Here is a 23235-nt window from a genome sequence, read left to right as displayed (position 1 = left end):
TTTTGGTGCGGTTATGTCTAGTGTGATTTCCTTCAGTTTCTGCTAATGGAAGGTACACGCATGTGTGTATATTTAGTTGTGCATGTGCATGTTTTACTTTAGAGCACCAGCTGACTGTTATCGAGTATTTCTTTTGTATTTATTTTTTGGGCACACAATGTGATTCCAAAACGACTTCCAGGATGCAAGAACATGAAGACTGTGGCAGCATTTTGAGGCATCATACATGTGTTTGAAATAGGGGTGCACTGATTGATCGGCCACCAATATGTATCGGCCAATTGACCCTTAGCTCAGCCTCGCCTTCGAAATGTTTCTAACCAATCCTAACTGTTGCCGTGCGCCATTTACCTGACAAGTGTTTGCCTTTTTCCAAGTAGGGTCTACGGGAGTAATGTGTGTTTAAGTAGTTTTATGCAGATTGTTATAGAAATATATATATATATATAAAATAATTTAATATATTATAAAATAGTATAAAAATTTTTTTTAAAGTATGTTGTCACCTGGTCACTTTTAACAGTGACACGAGGTACCAGGTTACACGCAGTGTTTTTGTCTTTCTTTGTTAAAAATATTGAAATAAATCTTGAGAAGAGCATGCTATGGATTAAACTGTCCAGCCCTCGTTCCCAAATGAACACTTATAACATCAACATGGACACCTAGATTTGCTCCAAGGTAAATTAAACCTAATAACTTAACATTAATTACTGTATTGATTCAGGTCTTAGTGCAGGCTATAGTAAATAAAGAGTTCACAGCATCAAAGTTTGTTATGAGATGTTATGAGAATGCCATTTTTAATAATGTCATTAAGTGTGTAATCACTATTAAATGACACTTTTCACTTTTCAAGTGACTGTGATAATTGTCCACAGTTTTCAATAAAATTACTGTGTAATTTAACTATTTATTTTACAGAAGACATCAGATAAATGCTTTAAAATGTTACTCTTCATTTCAGCCCATGTAAGAATATTATCAATTCAGTTTATGAGAATAGTTTGCCAAAAAATGCACAGTTTGCGGCAATCTCCAATTTATTCCTATTGAAAGTTATGCAAAGGTTGTCAAAGCAAGCAAACGTAACCAAGGGGGGTGGAGCTTAGTGAAGGGTCAATTATTGACCAAATTAAAACCATCGGCAAATCGGCCATAAGCATGAATGTGTAATATGAAATATCGATGATTTATTTACGTTTTGTGTTGTGTAAAGTTTGTATTTTGTGTGTTTGTAATATAAATAAATACCTACCAATATAATTAAATCCGAAAAATAAATATGTCAAATTCATATGCATATTTTGAATTTGTATCGTTCTATCGTAATATGTAAAATGTGTGTTCTGTTGCTTAGACCTTCAGAAGCAAAAGTGAAAATATAGCTGTGTGCAGCGATTACAGGGCCAAGCACCTAACTTGCCTACAAGCCTATTTGACCTATAGGACCCATTGGACCCACAGAGTGGCTATGATGTACATTGCAAATGCACACTGGTAAATGAGTCACCAAAAGTTGGGTAACTTTCTGCATTACAGCTTTGTGCACAATCCACTGCATCATGTTGCCACATGGTTGACAGCCACCGAAGGGACATGCCATGCTGAGAGTAAGCACAGCACAGCAAAGCACAGCATTTACCATGATCAAATTCATGTTACTTTTCAACAAAGATGAAAATCAAACTTCAATAGCCCTGCAACCATTCAGTGAGCACAACAAAAAAGGTATCCAGAAAAACATAAATTCAACTCTGACTTGCCTGGGTGGGTGTCAATCCCTTGATCTTTGGAAATGTAGCCCAGACATGTCTAAGTAATAGCAAGGACATGACAAGTTTAGAGTCCGCACACAAAACTATTGATTAGTTATCTTTTGAACTATAGGTGCTGCTTTCACCAAACTGCTCAGGTATTATCAGGACATGATGTCGAGGAAACATACCAATGTTCTTTTAAATCCAACAAGGTGTTCAAAAATTATATCACTCAAAATGGTGGACAGGCGATATGGCGGATATGGGGGAAATGTGGTTTTGCCGAAATCCTCATGACCACAGAAACCATAGACATGATTTTAGGACATGTGGTTCAAAAGTTAAGGGTGCAAATAGCCTTTTTTATTTATTTATTTATTTATTTATTTATTTATTTATTCTTGACCCATAGGTAGTGCTGTCAGCAAACTTTGCATATACCATCTGATCACGGTCCTAATTAAGCATGCCATGTTTCATTTTGATAGGAAAAAGCGTTGCCAAGATACAGCCTCACTTCCTGTTTTATGTTGACCTCGTTAACTTGACATTTGCATAATTTCAAAATACTAGCACAAATCAAAATGCTGTTTGGTCAGATCTGTGTGGAGATTATTTTGAGACATAGCTTGGGCAAATCAAAGTTTGAGGATGTGAAAAGTTTAAACTCTAAACTTCATAAACCAAGATGTCGACCACTGTTATGGGCGGAGTTTTAATGTAAGGGGTCCATTGAATCATCAGTAGGAAAGTCAGACAATATATATGTAGACATACATTTGACAAAAAAGAAAAAAAACAATATACACTGGTGGACAGAAGTTTGGAATAATGTACAGATTTTGCTGTTTCAGAAGGAAATTGGTACTTTAATTCATCATAGTGGCATTCAACTGATCACAGTGTATAGTCAGGACATTACTGATGTAAAAAAACAGCACCATCACTATTTGAAAAAAGTCATTTTTGATCAAATCTAGACAGCAGCCATCACTCCAACACCTTATCCTTGAGTAATCATGCTAAATTGATCATTTGGTGCTAGAAAATCACTTGCCATTATATCAAACACTGCTGAAAGATATTTGGTTCATTAAATGAAGCTTAACATTGTGTTTGTGTTTGTTTTTGAGTTGCCACAGTATGCAATAGACCGGCATGTCTTAAGGTTAATATTAGGTCAAAAATGGTAAAAAAAAGAAACAGCTTTCTCTAGAAACTCGTCAGTCAATCATTGTTTTGAGGAATGAAGGCTATACAATGCTTGAAATGGCCAAAAAACTGAAGATTTCATATAAAGGTGTACACTACAGTCTTCAAAGACAAAGGACAACTGGCTCTAACAAGGACAGAAAGAGATGTGGAAGGATAAGTACATCAGAGACTCTAGTTTGAGAAATAGACGCCTCACATGTCCTCAGCTGACAGCTTCATTGAATTCTACCCGCTCAACACCAGTTTCATGTACAACAGTAAAGAGAAGACTCAGGGGTGCAGGCCTTATGGGAAGAATTGCCAAGAAAAAGCCACTTTTGAAACAGAAAAACAAAAAGAAAAGGTTCGAGTGGGCAAAGAAACACAGACATTGGACAACAGATAATTGGAAAAGAGTGTTATGGATCTTAACCCCATTGAGCTTTTGTGGGATCAGCTAGACTGTAAGGTGCGTGAGAAGTGCCCGACAAGACAGACACATCTATGGCAAGTGCTACAGGAAGTGTGGGGTGAAATGTCACCTGAGTATCTGGACAAACTGACAGCTAGTATAACAAGGATCTGCAAAGCTGTCATTGCTGCACGTGGAGAATTTGTTTGATGAGAACTCTTTGAAGTAGTTTAAGAAGTTTTTCATGTTATTAATGTCCTGACTATACACTGTGATCAGTTGAATGACACTTTGGTGAATAAAAGTACCAATTTCTTTCCATAAGAGCAAAATCTGTACATTATTCCAAACTTTTGGCCGCCAGTGTGTGTGTGTGTATGTGTGTGTATATATATATATATATATGGTGGTGGAATAGAGTTTGTCTGGGTGCTTTTCCTACCCACCTCTACCAGTGTGACAAATTTCATAATTTTTCTACAAGTGGTTCTATGGGCTTTCATAGACTCGCAAGGGGGAGAAAAATAATTAGAAAACTAACAAATACAATATGAGCCACAGCGCCTTCTGTGTTTGACACCTAAAAATTTAGTAGAAGTGCAAAATAACCTCATCATGCTGTCTTTTTTTTATTATTTGTATTTTTTTTCTCTCTCTCTTTTGCTTTTTACTTTTTTTTTTCTTTCTTTGAAAACTTCATTTCAAGGCAGTGTAGTAGATTTTGAAATACGGCCGATGTGTCTTATGGATTTGACCATTTATACCATTGTGCTCTTAGTTTCTTTACTTGTGAACACACACCCACACACTCTCACACATCTCTAATACCATAAATCCCAATTATCTAATGGGCTCATTTGTCTTTGTCCTACGCAGAAACAACACTGATGAATCATATACAAAATTACACTTTAACTTAGATACAGCACTCTATTTTGTGACTGAATGAATGACGTCCTACACACACGCACATTCTTCTTTTCTCTCAAGAGCTTACAAATCACTAAAGAACGCTCTATTAAAATACACACGCTGTTCTCAAGTAGCCCTCCGAATGCCCATTTTGTGTGTAGTACACACGCGCACACATACACACACACACAGAGCTTACTCTGCAATCACTTGTCAAGAGCTTTAGACCTCAACTACAATTGAAATGTATTTCTGTTTGTTATGTGGCTATTGTGTGTGTCTGTGTGTGTTTCAAAGTGTAAGTTACTAAAATCTTAAAGCAGCTTATTTGTAAAACATTTGTGAAAGTAATAACTGGTGCTGGATTTTACTTTGAGTCTGCATATATATACAGCACAGCACAGATATTCAGATTGACAGTGTGGTAAGTTCCTGTTGGTCCATGTGTACAAGTATGTTGGCATGTCTAGCCACTGGACTCTTGGGTGGCACTCAGAGTGGCAGTGCCAGTGCCAGCCTCTCCTGGCACTGTCGAATGAGACCAGATAGAGACATTAACCACTCTCGCTCGCTCTCTCCACTTTGTCTCCATTAGAGGGAGCTAGAGATGGTGTTGGTGCCTAAAGTCAGGTTTCTTCATTCATCTTGTTCTCAAAGTAGTTTATTTCTATCTATCTTTGGCTCTCTCTTTATGTCAACATGCATTCTGATCTGGCTTTTTGCTGCAACATATCTCCTTTCAACACCTATTTAGATCAATGAGAAATACCATAGTATTACTTGTGCACATTCAATTGTTAAATTAATTAAGGGGGACAAATCAGACCTAAACAGATTACCATTTAAGTAGTTTAACGTTTACACAATTCCTCATAAAAATGCAATAAATAATATCCTGCTAAGCTGAGGATATTAAAGGCAAATCTCAGCCCATGAGGCTCAGTCATCGTGTCCCAACACATTAAGCTAACACTTTGCATGGAACAGGATTGTCTCCTCCAAACAGCCTCTGCTTAATCAAAACTGAGTCTCTTATTAAAGTCACATAATTACCTCATCAAACTACCAGCATGCATGAGGAACCAGGGGTAAAATGTACAGGCCATGTTTTACTTGCAGTAATAATTAACCAAATGCATCTCAAAACATAGGTGTTTCTAACGTGTGTGTGTGATAGGGATGTTCTTAAACTTATAAATAGTATGTTTAAGGGGGAAAAATGCAAAACTAACCTCAATAATCACCCTGAATGAGTATCCAGTGATGTAAGAGAGTGAGAAACAGTAATTTGATATTGATCTATTGTTGTGAGAATTGTATCCTCTCCGCACTGCACAAAATTACTGTGGCAGTCAGGTGTATGTGTGTTTGGCTACAAAAATTTACACACACTTAGACACGCTTCAAATGTACAAAATGCAGCAGTAACAGTATTATAATAGCAGATGTTACAGCTCAGCTTTTTTGTTATCCTTTAAAGTGCTTGAGCATTAAAAAGAAACTTGTTAGACTAACTCTGCACAACCATTCAATACTATTACAAATATGTTAATGAAAGCAGCTGATGGTTAACACCTATCCCAATTTAAAACTGATTAAACATCTGGTGTGTTGAAAGTAGTGTAGAAGAAAACAGATGAGTTTTGAGCCCATCATAATGTTGGCAAAAGAACAAACAGAAACTGATATAACCTTATTAACCCTCTTATTGTGTTCAGAATCTGCATACACCTTTTGCAATCGTGGGTCAATTCAAGCGCATAAATCATTCATAACCCGGTGGTTTTCATCTAAAACTACATTGTAAGTCATTAATAAGTGCTTAACTGTTCATACATGTAAAAAGATTGATAGTTTTGGCATGTTAACTGACAAAAATAAGTTAATTAATATACCATTTTTCTTAGAAATTTATATATATATATATATATATATATATATAGTCAGAAGTTATGAAACCAACGTATTGTTTTTCTACTAAACGTCATCAAAACAACTGTACAACTCACATTTGCAACGTTAATTCTTCTTTACTATGTTTTTAAGCTAAATATATTCTATTTACTTGCATGTTGAATGTTGATGTGTGAGTATACTGTAAGCTGGTTCGGCATCAGATTGCTTCTGTCTTTTTATGTAATCTCAGACTGACACGATGTTCAGTGGGGGGCTCTGTGAGGGTGACATCTGTTGCAGGGCTCCCTGTTCTTCTGTTCTAATTTTTTCTATTTGCAAAAGAAATGTTTGTGAGTCTAACAATTATATTTCCTATTGACACACTAAAGCTGAAGATATAAATAACCATCTTAAGACAAATGCTTTTGTGAAACATCTCATGTGCCTAAGACTTTTGCACAGTACTGTGTGTGTGTGTGTGTGTGTGTATTTTGGTAGTCTTGACAAAGTTTGGTTCCCATACTAAAAATCTATGTGGTATTTTAAAATTATGGTAACACTTTATTTTAGGGATCATAAGTTAGACAGTAATTAATGACTAATAATTACACTTGTAATAGACTGGTAATGGACTTGTTTGGCATTATAAATATTTATTAAGCCCTTATTGGCTGATTTCTAATTCTTGCTTTATAGCCCCTTTACATTTGCTTTTGTCATAATGAATGAATTAGCTAGTATGATGCAAATAACATCTTTTATGAGTTCTTATTTGTTTATATATATATATTTGTAAGCATGATTCTGGATCTGTTCCCTCTTCTACACTTGTACAAAAGTCTAATTTTATTCCACTAGATGGCAGAAAGCACTAGGAATTTTTTTTTTCTCTATCACATTCCATCAAAATATACAGATCTGAAATGTAGGTGGTGCTCTAATGCATTTAAGCCCTTTAGTGCTCATCCATAGACAATCAGTCTAATTTTCAGTTCAAGCACCACCCTTGAATATTGAATATCATTGAATATCTCAGCCTCTGAGTGGACTAGAAGCTCAATTTAAGAGTCATTAGAAAGAGATCTTCCCCTTTGTGATGATATATAACATTTTATCATCAATAGTCGAAAACATATTTTTCTGATGATTTGTTTAGCATGCTTTTCCTTCTGGATGGCATATTTTGTTCTGGACATTTAAGATATAACATTGGATTATTCAGTCAAGCAAGCTCACAGACAAGTAACAAATGGCTCATGTTTTAGAAAACTCCCTGAGGTAAATGCAGATATAAAATTTTTAGCTATGTGGGGCTTTCAGCAGCAGTGATTGGCGCATAAAAGAGACGTTTGTATTTGATGACTTACAGAAATCATATTTCACTTTGTGATTCTTTTGAAAATCTTTTGAACTGTGGTATTAGCGCAATGAAATACACTATACAGTCACATTCCAGAGAATCAGAGCTTTCATTTGATATATGACTTGTCCATTTATGTGCTACGTGAAGGATTTTTTGTTTTTTATATATATATATATATATAAATATTTGTACCCTATTACCTCTAGGGGGCGCTAATTATCAATGTGATTTTTAAGAATTTTTTTCAACATATTTTGATATTTTAAGTAACATAAATGCAGAAGTGATCTGAAGGTTATCTCTGAAAAGTTCAGATTCTAAGCTTTCAAATGAAACCTCATATGCCTGACTTGTGTATACGGAGACTTTAACGTTTTAAGTGAAAAAATTGTTTTGCTTTTTTGTATCTGCTGTAAGTAAAGCGTTTTGTTGCATTGTTTAAAATCTGTGTGTGTGTTTGTGTGCACATGTAGTATCAGCAGAAAACCTCGAGAAGAGTCTGAAACAGATGGAGAAACACCTGCTGCAGTTGGAGAAGGATCTGGACACTTTCAGCTCCACAGACGACCAGCAGGACCTGTTCCACAGCAAGATGGCAATATCCTTTTAGATACAGTACACACAAATTTTGTTGTGCCCTTGTTTTTAAAATTGATTTTTCTCCCATATTTTATTTGTTGGTGCTCTGTTAGTTCTCTAATACATGGTGGCAACACATTCTCTTGCACTTTTGTCTGCCACAAACGCACACATACATTCACACACACTAATCAGAGTTCATGAGACTGTGTGTAAATTAATTATTTACATAGAATTTCACTGGGCTGTGTGTAATCCTGAAGACAGTTCGATAATGGATTTGTGCACTCCCCTATGTGTTCCTCAGTTCCTCGGCTTGTTTGTTCTTTTCCCCACTGTCTGTCATTCCACTTAAAAGAGTTTCCTGTTGTTGGAATGTTGTCTCTTCTACAAATTGCAAATGTCTGAATGCCAACAAAGGCCAGGCCCTTTGCCAGGGGAGATACCAGGGGCGCTAACTAAATGGACTCAAGTTGAACAAAACATATACCTACGTAATCCTCAATGCACCTTCCATTTGGTGATTTTGAAGACAGCCGAGTGTCGCTGTGTGTCTTGGATAGTTTTTATTTTATTTATTCGTCATTTTTGTTTGTTTACTTCATTTTTGTCAGGCTTACCAAAGTTGTTCATTATTGTGCCTGAATGCATGTCGTCTACCATTTATGCTCAAAATCTGCACTATTCTTTCTGACGATCAAATTCTACTTTAGTTGTGTGTTTGTGGTGCTCCAGATCCAGTGAATGCCTGCGGTAGATGCCTGTTCTGGGTCTGACCCAACTACTCTACCCTTCATACTGGCCTAGCCGGACTGTACCAAGGGAGGTTATTATCTTTCTCACTTGAACAGTGGATCGTACTGGACTGCATTCGACCTTACACCCCTCTCTTCTCTCACTCAAGCTGTTTTACTATTTCTTTATTTCATGCAGGTCTTTTGCTGGTGCCCCATCCTGCTTGTTTTGCTTTTGTTTCTTTAGACCCGTATATTCAAGTGTGCTCATTTCTTGTTATTTTTTATTTCGGCTTTTCTTTTAACAATTAATGCTGTAACAACATTTAGCGTCTCATCTCGCCTAATTTTGAGAGGTTTTATGACTGCATCGACTTTGTCTCAAAGCCCTAGTGAGCCATCTAGGTAGGCAGAGACTCAACTATAATTAAGAATAGGGGCTGTTTGTAATGGTCTTTTTCACCCTGAGAGTAGATGTTGCCTGTGTATGAGGAAGACATTGTGTGAGCATATTTATCCCTCAGCGACAAAAGCATTGATATTAATGGGGGGAAAAAACAAAAAATGTCCTCAAGTGTTTTTATGAAGCCACTGGTTATAAAATGATGATTTCTATGCATATTTTTTTTTGTGGTGCAAACGTAGCAAAATTGCAGTGAAGCACATTTAGGGTTGCAAAATTGCAGCATTTTTTTTTTTTTTTTTTTGTAGAACAGTAAGTGGAAGTATATACGTTTGTGGAATTCAACACACAAAAGTATATAAAAAATAATTTATTTCAAGCAGTAAGTGTACATACAGGGCCCCCCCCCCCATATTAATATTAATGGTTAATCAGCCTGGCCAATATATCAGTCTATCACTAGTTAATATGCATATTTTTTATTTATTTATTTATTTTTTTGGCATTTTTAATTAATATTAGATATTATTCGCTTTAACCAAACATTGCATTTCTGCTGTGCTATGTCTTTAAGGGTTGATTGTTTTCTGCTTTACCTATATATTGTCACATAGATATCATATATCCATTTGCATCACAGAAATACATAAACAATCCGAATGCTGCATAAGGCTCTGTTTATGTGTGTATCTTTTATGGTGCAGTGTTTTTATTCATGTGTCTGTGACTTTTATTTGTGAGGTGTGTGTGTGTGTGTGTGTGTGTGTGTGTGTACAGTATGAAAGTGTCTAACAAGCTCTGGTATATAGGAGAAAATCGATGCTTTTTATCCCTCTGCACAGAGCCTGTGCTCAAGGGTCACCCATCAAACTGTCTCCCTCTAAATTTAGTTTAGCTCTCTGTCATTTAGGACAAAAATCCACAGTCCACCTTCCTCTCTCTTTTCTCTGCCACCATTAACACTGTTCACCTCCGCACTACACAGATCATCTCTGTCCTCCTCGCTCTTTGCTCCAGAAACCAGAAGTTAATAAAGTCTTATCAAACATACACACATACACACATACTGTCTGTCCTTTCATTAGGTGAGCACATCCCCTGCGTTCCATTCTTTCCCTAATCAGAGAGCTGAAGCAGGTGTGTTTGGAGGGCGTGAATGAACTTGCAGTATAAAAGACAGCAGAGGGGACACATAAAGCAGATTTGTGTGCATATGGAGGAGGAAGAACTCTCTAAAGACTTGACAAGTGGGCCAAACAAACATGACTGTCCAGCCTGTCTGCCCACCCTTCTAATGTCTTCATCATGAATAAGTCAGGCAGGACCTGAGATGTATAGTGTTAGAGGATCTCCTTCCAATCTCTAGATGTCCACTTGTTTTCAGAGTTCTGTCTAATGGTCACTTACCTTTCCTAACAAGACCTGATTATGCAAATCAGCTCTGAGGTGAGCATACAGATACACTGTTGACTGGTGGGGCAGTAGAAACTAAACAGCAGAGGCGTTGCATTCTTCTAATGCTGTCATGTGCGGTTGAAATAGTCTGTGGATGGCAGCGGGAAAAAATGCTTAAGGCAAATAATTTATTGTGACTAATCATATAATTGTGCATATTTAGGATTTCAAAATAAATATGCTTCCTATATATATATATATATATATATATATATATATATATATATATATATATATATCAAAGGCCTCGCATCCACTCAAACTCTATGGTATTTTGGCCCAATTAATCTCTCACTTAATAGTAGCTAGTCAAATTAGTTAGATGCCAGCTTGGACAGGTTGCAGATATGCCCTCATTGTTAGGCCTGTGCAATTCATGGTAACATTAATACATCGATGGGCATTTTTCTTTCATTTTGTCCCATCTATTTAAATGTTACCGTTTTCTTCCATAGACTCACATTGAAGCACTGTTTCAGTAGCACTCTATGGGCCATGTGTACATAAACTTCTATAGATATATCCACGATGGGAAAAAAACTATCATGTTACTGGGCAATAGTGATGTGTGATATTTGACACCTGTATTTGTTCAAATATTGAAATGCACAAAGTGTGATATGTAATTTATATAGCTCATTTGTACATATCTTAAACATTTAGCATCAGATTTATTTATTATTATTTTAAGGAAAGTTGTGGTAGTCTCCAGCCAACACAAAAGTAAACCTTTTTTGGACAATGATCCAAAGTTGTAAAACACATGCATGTAGAAGTTTTTTTTGGATAGTGATATGAGAGACGAGGGTGTGTGAGGCTCCTGCATCAAACAGGATTACTAATTAAAATAACATCAAAGTCAGAAAATTAGTTATGATATTTGGAGAAAGGCTTGACATCTTTGTGCAATCATTTCTGACCTCACAGCAAGGATTAAACCCACAATTTCACTTTCATGTCTGAATGTGTGTGTTCTTTGTCCTTTTCTCTTCATTATAGTTTTTATTATTTATTTATTTATTTATTTATTATTATTATGTATTTTATTTTTTGCTACTGCTGATCAGTGCTTTTTCTTTTTCTGCCATATATGTAGATGGTTACTATTCATTCTCCATTCCGAGAGGAAAACTTTGATCTCCATCAAATATATCTGCACTTTATCCTTGTGTTCCAAACATGTTATTTTTTCTCTTTGCACACATGCATATTTTTAGTGTATGATAGTATGTATCCTACGGACAGGAATGTTCATCAATTAATGTGGGTTGTTGAGGAGAGCTGTGATATTACCTTTCTAAGCAATCAGACTGGTGCTTTTTGCTTGGTCTACGTTAAAACAGGCGCAAACGTTCCTTTGTCTTACATTAAAAGAGGGACCCAAGACATATCTAGGAACCAGAATATCGTAAAGACTTGAGATTGACCTTTTTTGACTTTTAGAAGACCCTAGCAATGTGACAGTGAGTTTTGCACAGGCAAGCACGACTCACATTTTCTTCAGAAAGTGTAAAATCCTAATTTCCTTCTAGTCTGAATGAATTTCTGGACGCTGCTCTGGTTGGCACGAACACATTGGCTGTTCAGATCTTCAGCCCACATGCTACCATTAGAAGTAAACACATTCAGTGCGGAGCATAAATTATGGTTTACATCACTGTCCTACTTTCACAGCAAGTACACTTTAACCATCTATAATTATCTTTATTGTCAAATAAAGGGTCTGTGTGCATACATTCCCAAGAAATTGCATGTTTGCATAGGCTTACAATGTAAACGGGCACAGTTTCAATTGGATGAAGAGCAGTCATTGATTCAGCACTTGCTGTAATTAAAATGTGTTTTTTATTCTTTTTGAGAGGGTGAAGTAAAATGTTTCTGTAGCTAAAGAAGAGTAGTGTCATGGGTGTATAACGTATAGCAATATTTGGTTAATGATGTCAACAGACGTGCTGTGTTTTGGTACTTTTGACACTAAACCTCAGATGAGCTGCCAGTGTCCAAATGAAATTGACATCACTGTTGGAAAAACTACAGTAGCTGTTTTAGTCTGCTCTCATAGAATCACGTTACTATACCTACAGCTTTGATAAATGATTTTTACGTGGCTCATTGCATATTGCGACAGTTTCCTGGTGAAATGAACACTTGAGGAGCTTCAACAAAAATGACTTATTTACTTTTACACAAATCAAGAGTAAAACGGCAGATTATCAAATCATAAACGCATACTTTTTGCTCTCTTCCGCACACAATGTTATCTTATGACAAACACTTTTAATATAGCGCATGATTCTTAAGGCAGTAGATTTTAACAGTTGCATTGCATAACCAGTTTCATTTACAAGCTTGTTTTGCATGTGATTAAATTGTGCGATAGCTTAACTGATGAAGCATTGTTGAACTTGCGATGCAAAGGGCCCGGAATGAGTCCTAAGCTGAAAGTGTCGTAGAATCGCCACAAAATTATGTGGTTGCTTCAGCAATTTCGTGTTTCTTCTCACATTTGCTTTTTATGACAAACAGGGGCTGCAGTGGGCACAGGCTCACCCAAACTGGACAGTTAAAGACTGGAATTACATAGGCTGGTCTGATGAATCTTGATTTCTGCTTAGGTACACCGATGGTAGGCCCACTGCTTTATGTATAGTCGTGTATGTAGTGTAGTGTGTATGTGGCATATATGATCTTGATTTACCTTTGTATCTCTCTCTCAGATGTTCACATTTCAGTACTTACACTCTCCTGCTTGAAATCCTTGACAATGGTTTTTCACAGTTTCTCTACACAAGCGAGAGATCAGTACCAGAAGCTGGTGATTATGCACAGTAACATGGTGACTCTGTACCACAACATGCTGGAGTATTTCGCCATTGACTCCAAGAAGACCTCTGTGGAAGAACTCTTCACTGACCTCAGCAACTTCAGAGCCATGTTCATGGTAAGCCACCCACTTCTTGCTCTGTTTGTGCATTGGTTTTCCTTTGATAAGTCATTCACAGGGTGGGGAGGGTTACTTTTTAAAAAATATTCCACTACAGAATACATGCTCTAAAATTTGTTGTGTATTCTGTTAGATTACTTAAGGTCAGTAATGTAATCTAAATACTTTGGATTACTACTTAAGCACTGTTTTGACTATAAACAAGTAAATAAAGAAAATACACTTCTCTGAAAAAGCCTAAATGCCGTATGCAGTTTTGCTACTCAAGTAAATGTATCTTAATTTAAAGCTGCACTATGTAAGGTTTTTTGGTTCAAAATGAACAAATTGCCTTTATTGATTGAGTACATAAAAAGTGATCAGTGTTAAAAACAATGTCCTTACCATGCTCCAATACACTACGGTAAGCCTATAAAAATGATTTGTATTTTGAGCTGTTGGGTCGGATTTTGCACGAAATCGCTGGCTTATGACGTTCCTCTTTGCGTCATGACATCATGTCCGTAAACACAGGAAAGACACTGTTCAGTTCAGTCCGTCACAATGACACAGTTCAGGATCGCTGCAGTCTGGATGGATGTTTATCTGAGTTGTTTACCTGCTATAATGCTTGGAATTGGATACAGTATGTTGTCTGGTAGGGTTGTCATGGTTTTATGAATCGAACATTGCTCGTGTGTTTACCGATCGCTATCCATTGTCACGGGAACTTACTGTGCAAGACTACTGTCCTTGTTGTGAAAAACCTGAGCTCCTGAAATAATAATGAATAGACAGAAGTATTAGCTACTTTTTAGAAGTTAGCCTGTATTCTGTATTGTGGATGATGCAGTCAACATGGGATTGCATCATATCCTGCAACATCTGGACAGACCAGGGACATATGCAAAGATCCTTTTTGTGGACTTCAGTTCGGCTTTCAACACCATCATCCCAGCTATTCTCCGGACTAAATTACACCAACTCTCTATTCCCATGTCTATCTGTCAGTGGATTACCAGCTTTCTGACAGACAGGCAGCAGCTTGTGAGACAGGGGTAATTCACTTCCAGCACCTGTACAATCAGCACTACTCTTCTCCCTCTACACCAATGACTGCATCACCAAGGACCCCTCTTTCATGCTCCTGAAGTTTGCAGATGACACCACTGTCATCGGCCTCATCCGAGATGACGATGATTCTGCATACAGAAGGGAGGTTAAACAGCTGGCTGTCTGGTGCAGTCAAAACAATCTTGAGCTGAACACGCTCAAAACGGTGGAGATGATTGTGGACTTTAGGAGGAACACCCCAACACTGACCCCCCTCACCATTCTAAACACCACTGTGGCAGCAGTGGAGTCATTCAGGTTCCTGGGCACTACCACCTCACAGGACCTGAAGTGGGAGACACACACTGACTCCATTGCAAAAAAGTCCCAGCAGAGGTTGTACTTCCTTCACCAGTTGAGGAAGTTCAACTTGCCACAGGCGCTGCTGATACAGTTTTACTCAGCAGACATTGAGTCTGTCCTCTGTACTTCTGTAACTGTCTGGTTTGGTTCAGCTACGAAATCGGACATCAGAAGACTACAAAGGACAGTTCGGACTGCTGAGAGGATTATTGGTTGCCCCCTGCCCTCTCTTCAAGAACTATACACTCCCAGAGTGAGGAAAAAGGCTGGAAAAATCACTCTGGACCCCACTCACCCTGCCCACTACCTTTCTGAACTGTTGCCTTCTGGCCGACGCTTCAGAGCTCTGAGCACCAGAACCGTCAGGCACAAGAACAGTTTTTTCCCTCAGGATATCCATCTCATGAACAGTTAAAACTGCCCCTTTGAGCAATAATTAATGTGCAATACACAGTTTAGTCTTTTTATATTATCCAACACATCCAACCTCTTCTGCCATTACATTCCCTTGCACTGTATATAACCAATTTGTATTTAGATTTGCACTACGTATGTGTATGTATGCATGTATATGTGTGTGTGTGTGTGTGTGTGTGTGTGTGTGTATAATATATATATTAGTTGTGCTCAAAAGTTTGCACACCCTGGCAGAAACTGAAATTTTGGCATTGATTTTGAAAATATGAAAAACTGTCTTTTATTTAAGGATAGTGATCATATGAAGCCATTTATTATCACATAGTTGTTTGGCTCCTTTTTAAATCATAATGATAACAGAAATCACCCAAATGGCCCTGATCAAAAGTTTACATACCCTTGAATGTTTGGCCTTGTTACAGACACACAAGGTGACACACACAGGTTTAAATGGCAATTAAAGGTTAATTTCCCACACCTGTGTCTTTTTAAATTGCAATTAGTGTCTGTGTATAAACAGTCAATGAGTTTGTTAGCTCTCACGTGGATGCACTGAGCAGGCTAGATACTGAGTAATGGGGAGCAGAAAAGAACTGTCAAAAGACCTGCGTAACAAGGTAATGGAACTTTATAAAGATGGAAAAGGATATAAAAAGATATCCAAAGCCTTGAAAATGCCAGTCAGTACTGTTCAATCACTTATTAACCCTCTGGGGTCTGAGAGTGTTTTGGGCCCTGGAGAAGTTTTGACATGCCTTGACATTTGTGCTTTTTTCAGTTGCTTAAAAACATATTAATGGCTAAAGTCTGATATCACTGTATTCAGGGGCAACAATAAAATGTGAACAACATGTATGTGCATGTTTGTATTTTTGAGAAAATAATGTTTATGCGTGGTTTAAAAAAAAAAAAAAAAATTGTAAGTCACTGAAATAAGGCCATATAACACGTACTAAACATTTGTTCACAAGACTTTTAAGAACTGGATCTTGTAGCCTAGAGTTTTTGCTACAGACATTATGTGAAACCTATCCTGATCACTCATCCATACGAAACAATATAGTCATTTAACTTTTGTAAGACACTTTGAGTGTTAGGCCATATGCGAGGAGGCGTGGATGATCATGAATATTGATGAGATTCACACCTGAGGAGACAAAGACCCCTCCCCTGAGAGAGAATGAATGTTTGTAGCTTATTCACAAAATCAAGTTTAAGTTAAAAGTAATCTGACTATACATTTTCTTTACATAAAGACTTTACTTTAGACCTACACTACCATTTAAAAGTTTTACATCAGTAAGATTTTTTAATGTTTGTAAAAGAAGACTTCTGCTCCCCAAGGCTGCATTTATTTGATCCAAAATACAGCAAAAACAGTGATATTGTGAAATATTTAAAATAACTTTTCTATTTAAATATATTGTAAAATGCAATTTATTCCTGTGATGTAAAGCTGAATTTTCAGCACCATTACTCCAGTCTTCAGTGTCACATGATCCTTCAGAAATCATTCTAATATGCTGATTTTCTAATATGGGCATATTTACAGCACATTTTACACATTTACACCCGATCAGATATTTGCAAGCACAAGCTTCGTTGATGAAAATGAGGCAGCATAAACACTAGTTAAAATATCATCTAAATATTCATATTATTTTTATATCATATAGCATACAATTTAAATACCTTCTTTAGCCAAAACAACATTTAAATGTTACTAAAACTTGCCTGTTAGGACATATTTCAAATTTCATTATTTTTAATACTGGCTGGCAAGTCTGGAAATAGTCCAGCTAGTAAAATATGTACATGTTTATATAAAATAGCATGTCAACTAATATGTAAGTAAAACTAAATGACTCATCCGGAATTGTATCCTCGGCTGGATCAAGACACTCTTCAAAATGTAAACGTTCCTCGTCGGAGTCCCGCTCTTCTTCTGAGGAAAATGTGAACTCTTCGTCACTATCCAGGACCATCTGTAGAGCTTCCTCACCTGTGTAGCGTGCCATCTTCCAAACGCGCAGGAAAGTGAATGAATCTGATGATGAACTTGATGTTTTTTAAGGCATTGTTGGGGGTGTTTACCGTTTGCATTGATCGCCTCAGCACATTACTGTATGAATAGCGCCCTCTGCTGGTGGGTGGGATCACATTAGAGATAATGAGCTGAGCCCATAGAAACTGTACATTGCTTTGTTTCATACAGATTAGATTGCAGGAGAATATTTGTTTTAAATTGGAATTGTTTTATTTAAAAGTAGACATTTGAAGCTTTCTTTAGACATATGTTTCATGTTTGTGTGATAAATATTCGTGGAGTTTCAGTTCATTTTTTTTTTTTTTTTTAACGTGTTTCAGAAAGATGCTCGCGGAGACAGAGACGGCTGAAAGCGCACCTTGTTTATTTTCTTTATTTTACAAAAGCACAAGGTTTTGTTGTTATTGTGAGTGTACACAAATAAAAGTAGACCCTTTATAGTTTCTAATGATGTCTTACACTTATCTGTATGCCCAAAAATGAGTATTATTAAGTATATTAAGTTGTTTCCACTCCTTGAAACAACCACACCATCTTTTTCCAGAGCAGCCTGTATTTCTCCTGAGGTTACCTGTGGGGTTTTCTTTGTATCCCGAACAATTCTTCTGGCAGTTGTGGCTGAAATCTTTCTTGGTCTACCTGACCTTTGCTTGGTATCAAGAGATCCCCGAATTTTCCACTTCTTAATAAGTGATTGAACAGTACTGACTGGCATTTTCAAGGCTTTGGATATCTTTTTATATCCTTTTCCATCTTTATAAAGTTCCATTACCTTGTTACGCAGGTCTTTTGACAAGACCAAAATAGAGCTTTATGGTCACAACCATAAGCGCTATGTTTGAAGAGGGGTCAACAAGTATTGCGCAACCCTGTTCATTCATCTGCTTAGCGAGCCATCGTGTCTGGATCTACTTCTGAAACAATCTGTCTTTACTGAACACATTTCGATTGTTTCCTCTTCTGTCCTTGAACCCTCTTGGCCTACAAACCCTGCGTTCTGACCTGCTTTAAAAGGATGTTATGTGTCTGTAATCAGTAATATTAATGCACAGCTGGATTGGGGCAGGGATGTTGAGTAATTAGTAGCATAACTATGCTCGGCCCAAAGTGATGACTTTACATGCAGGTTACACAAACATATTTGAGACTGAGCGCATTTTGAGTGTGAATGAGTGTTATTATGTGTGTGTAACTGTGTGTGCGCTCATTCCCATCATGAAGGTTCTAGAGCACTAATCTGACGAAAGGGAAGCTGCCTGTCTCCTTTATGAGATGCAAAGTTATTTTCCGCTCGGCTGCTACAATGATGAGACGAGTCTCGTTGCCTTTATTATTTTAAATGATTTCATGATTGAAATGCTGAAATTCGTGGAATGAGCTGACGGCAGGTCCTCCGCCGGATGCATGATAATGCGCTCTTGTGGCACTTCTTTGAAACCTGTCCCCAGTGCATTGAGGAACGTGGAACTGCTGTTCTGAACGAGGAGCCTGTGCTGCACTCCGTCTGACTTGATAAGTGTTCACACTCACTGTGAGAAGTGTGACTGAGTGGAAGATGGGGGTTGTGATTGGCCAAAATTGGCGGTCTGAAAAATGAAGCCTGAAGGTTACAGACAGACATGTTTTAAAGCAGATTTGTATTATTATAAGCTCTCAATTTGATTTCGATTCGATATCAATTCATATCATAATGTCCCTTTTGCTTACATATGAAATAAATCTCTCTCAGCTAATTCTGTGAATTATACAGGATACCTTCTAACTTAGTACAATATGAAAATATTAATTTTACTAATTATATTTTTTTAGTTTTTCATCATTTTGGTCACATTTTAGCTTTTTAAAAATGAACAAATCAATGTATTCAATAAATATAATATTATATCGCCTATACTGTATTATATTTTGTTACATTTTTATTGTTTAATTGCATAATTTGTACCATTTACAAGTGTTTACATTGATTGAACACATGCTTAAAAACGGTACTGTCTCTTTAAGCTAATCCTGCATTTCTGTAAACAGTGTCTTTAAATGAGCGCATGTTAATGAGAGAGACTCAAATGTCTATCTCATCTGTGCTATGCCTGATTAGAATTAAATGTTTTTTTTTTTTATATATATATATATGAACAACCGACTGTAAAGAACAGAAAGGGTATTAAATGGGTCAGGTGTATCTCGTCTTTGGACGTGCATTAAACTGGTACAACTTTAAATATTTATTTTGCATTGTGTATAGTGTTTTTTCTTACCATCTTTTTTTTTTTTTTATTATTATTTTGGTTCATCAATTTTTTTTTTCTCCCCAATTTGGAATGCCCAATTCCCAATGCGCTCTAAGTCCTCGTGGTAGCGTAGTGACTCGCCTCGATCCGGGTGGCAGAGGACGAATCTCAGTTGCCTCCGCGTATGAGACCGTCAAGCCGCGCATCTTATCACGTGGCATGTTGAGCGCGTTACCGCGGTGACATAGCGGGTTTGGAGGCTTCATGCTATATTCTGCGGCATTCACGCACAACTCACCACGCGCCCCACCGGGAGCGAGAACCACATTATAGCGACCACGAGGAGGTTACCCCATGTGACTCTACCCTCCCTAGCAACCGGGCCAATTTGGTTGCTTAGGAGACCTGGCTGGAGTCACTCAGCACACCCTGGATTTGAACTCGCGACTCCAGGTGTGGTAGTCAGCGTCAGTACTCGCTGAGCTACCCAGGACCCCCCTCTATTTTTTCACTATTAATGTTTGTATAGAAGCCGTAAGAGAAACATTTTCAATTCAATTCAAATGTATTTTTATAGCACTTTCACAATATATATTATTCTAAAACCGCTTTACTGAGAAAATGGCCTAACAACACCCAATGAGCAAGCTAAACGTGACTGCTAAAGGTTCGATAAATATTCATGCGCTCTTCCTCTGCTCTCCTCTCATCTCAAGTATTTCCCTCATGAAAGCTCCAACGAGAACAAGTGAAAGCGGAACTTATATTACCAACATCTAACAAAATGAAAAGGCAAAGGTCTACTCTGACTAAAATCTGTGGCTCAAAGATCTCCGAAGGGTCTGTCCAAACACGGCAGATGTATGTTCTCTTTATCTGTCCTCTTCTCTGTCCCGCTCCATCTGTTCTCTCCGTCTCTTTCTCCGTCCCTTCTTTACCCTCATACCGAAAATCCCTGCCTCCTCCTCTCTCTTTCAGTCCTTTTCCAGGTCAGTACATTTTCAACCTTCAGAAACAGCTTGTTTAAATCAATGCTGAGGAGTGGCAGGGGACCAGCAGTAGAGCAGGAGGCTACAGGACTACATACATACTCACCTTACCTTCAACACTGTATACACATTTCTGCACGCTACACTCTCGCATGCTTAGTCATCCTCTCAGCGACAGCTCTTTCGGTTCTTACTGTTCTTTCTGCACAGTGACATTGATGTGATTTATGTTTAGATGGAGATTGTTTTTGGCCATTTCTCCACTGATTCCCAGAAGTGCCGTCACACACACACACACACTTTGACTTTCTCACCCCCATTTTACTATTCTATTTCTTCTAGTAGAAATGTGACAGAAATGAAGAAAGAAAAGAGAGGCTACAAGACAGACTAATATGGAAGTCATACAGACAATTAAATGAAAAAGGAAGAAAAAAAGAGAGTACAACTTACCCGAACCTGCCTTAAACCCCGCTGTTTCTCGGGTCCTGTTGGGCCCGGGTACATTTTTCCAAGTATGTCTTCAGGTTCAGGTTCGGGTTTGTAATTAATGAAAAAATAATCAGGCCTACCGAACTTGTTTCGCACATGCACAAGTTATGGGCCGTTTTCCTATGTAAACACTAGGGGTGTAACTGTTCTCAGTAAAAAATCGAACCGTGCAGTTCGCCAACCACAGTTCGATAAGCGTTTGCTCCACGGTTCATCTCTAGTTTAATAATGCATATGGATCACACAGTTTGGCAAAGAAAATAAAGCTACAAATAGACATGCAGTTGTAACCTCCGCTAATGCACTTGTATGGCTCTGTAGATGGACACACTCAGACTGTGTTTCACGTGGGTTAACTTTCTACAGAGAGAAGCTGTCCTATTAACTGTATGTTAAATCAGTTGATGACATCACAGTTCGCATGCGTTAGTTGGCAAAATGGCAAGCGGAGAAAACAAGCTCCTGCGTCATTTAAGTCTCCTGTCTGGGAACTTTTTCTTTATGCAGTCAATTACAACAGCAATGGTCAAGAAACGTTTGCAACACAGACACTGTTTGCAGACGTTGCTCGACGCGAATGCCGTATACTGGTAATACATCGATATTTGTTTCTTTATTTACACTGACATCACCTGAGGATATATAGCGCACAGTGAGCCCGAAACTGCACACAGACACACACACTCCCTTCCGTCTTTAAACAGGCACTCGGTGTTAGTTCGGACATGCATGAAACAAGAACTAAAGCGCTTGGGGTGTTCATTTTCAAAGTTATGTTGCCCTTACTCCATTGATGAAGATGTGGGATTTCCGCATATGATTAAAATACTCGAGTTGCATTACTCTATCCATTCTCGTATTCATTTTAATAGCAAGTTTATTTTTCTATAGTGATGTACAGATTCTGAACATTGAATATATATTGAGTTGAGTTTGAAATGCACTTTGTTGATGCATGTAGAGTAATAATGCAGGTATTAAGTTAAAATGTTTAGTAATTAAAGTTTTTAGGAAATGAAAATTAACCATGGTTTTACTATAGTAATATTGTAGTAACCATGACTGTAATAACAAGGACTGTTGTCACCATGGTTTTCTTAGCAGAAATCATAGTTGAAGTAGAATTAACCATGGTTTTATGTAGTAATACTGTAGTAGCCATATAGTAACTTTTACTATTGCATTGTAACCATGACAGTAACCATGTTAATTTTGTGGTTACTATGATTTTACTACAAATACAATGTTTAAACTATGGTTACTGTAGGGAAACCATAGTGATTTGTAGTAAGGGCAAATCTCTTGAAGTGTCCGTTTACCAAATAGAATATTTTTACTTTGGATTTGACAGTAATATTTTTTTTTTTTCCCTGAACATAAATACCAAACTATACTGAAACAGTGACCCTAAAACCATGATACAAACCGAACCGTGAGAAATTTGAACCATTACACCCCTAGTAAACACGTGCTGGACGGATGTCTTTGACCATTGCACCACATCTCGCTGTTTCTTCAGCGTATCGTGCAGGACAGCCACATTTTTTAGACACTGCGTCACGTTAAAAAGAACTTCAAGTTTTAAAAATGCATCTTGGGACACCTGCGTTCTGTTTTATTTGTTGTGCTGTGTCTAGCTTGTTTTTAGCACAGTTGTCGCAAACATTCAACATTGTGGTTGAAGAAGTTCAGGTTACACTGTGTACTTCATGTTACATTGTAACGCATGATTCCAGATTGTTCTGCACCGGGCAGTGTTTTAGCTCTTGTAAACGGTAAACCATTGTTTTTCCCTTCTGCTTTGGTGGGCAGTGGCCTCCTTGCATTTTTTAAAACCGTGCATGTTTGTCACAATACTGTTACGAATGTTGACTACGATACTTACATAAAATAGAACCAACAATACTTGCTTGGAGAAGAAATTATAGAGAGAGTGATTGATTTCAGGTTTGGGTCAGGTTCGGGCTTGAAATCTGGTCAGGTAGGGCTAGGTCACATAGTCTTGGGTACGGGTC

The 23235-nt window shown here is 37.5% G+C and overlaps 1 protein-coding gene across 1 annotated transcript in view; it reads left to right on the top strand.

The window, feature by feature from the left end:
* diaph3 (diaphanous-related formin 3) overlaps positions 1–23235 on the top strand; it is a 484493-nt gene that overhangs the window by 335456 nt on the left and 125802 nt on the right. Inside the window, 2 exon segments of the mRNA XM_051672192.1 lie at positions 8011–8136; positions 13486–13649. Of these exon segments, the coding sequence (XP_051528152.1) occupies positions 8011–8136; positions 13486–13649 (290 nt within the window).

Source organism: Myxocyprinus asiaticus, chromosome 35 (genome assembly GCF_019703515.2).
Source record: "Myxocyprinus asiaticus isolate MX2 ecotype Aquarium Trade chromosome 35, UBuf_Myxa_2, whole genome shotgun sequence".
Classification (NCBI taxonomy): domain Eukaryota; kingdom Metazoa; phylum Chordata; class Actinopteri; order Cypriniformes; family Catostomidae; genus Myxocyprinus; species Myxocyprinus asiaticus.
Note: the sequence above shows the minus strand (reverse complement) of the source record. Positions and strands in the feature narration are given on the sequence as shown.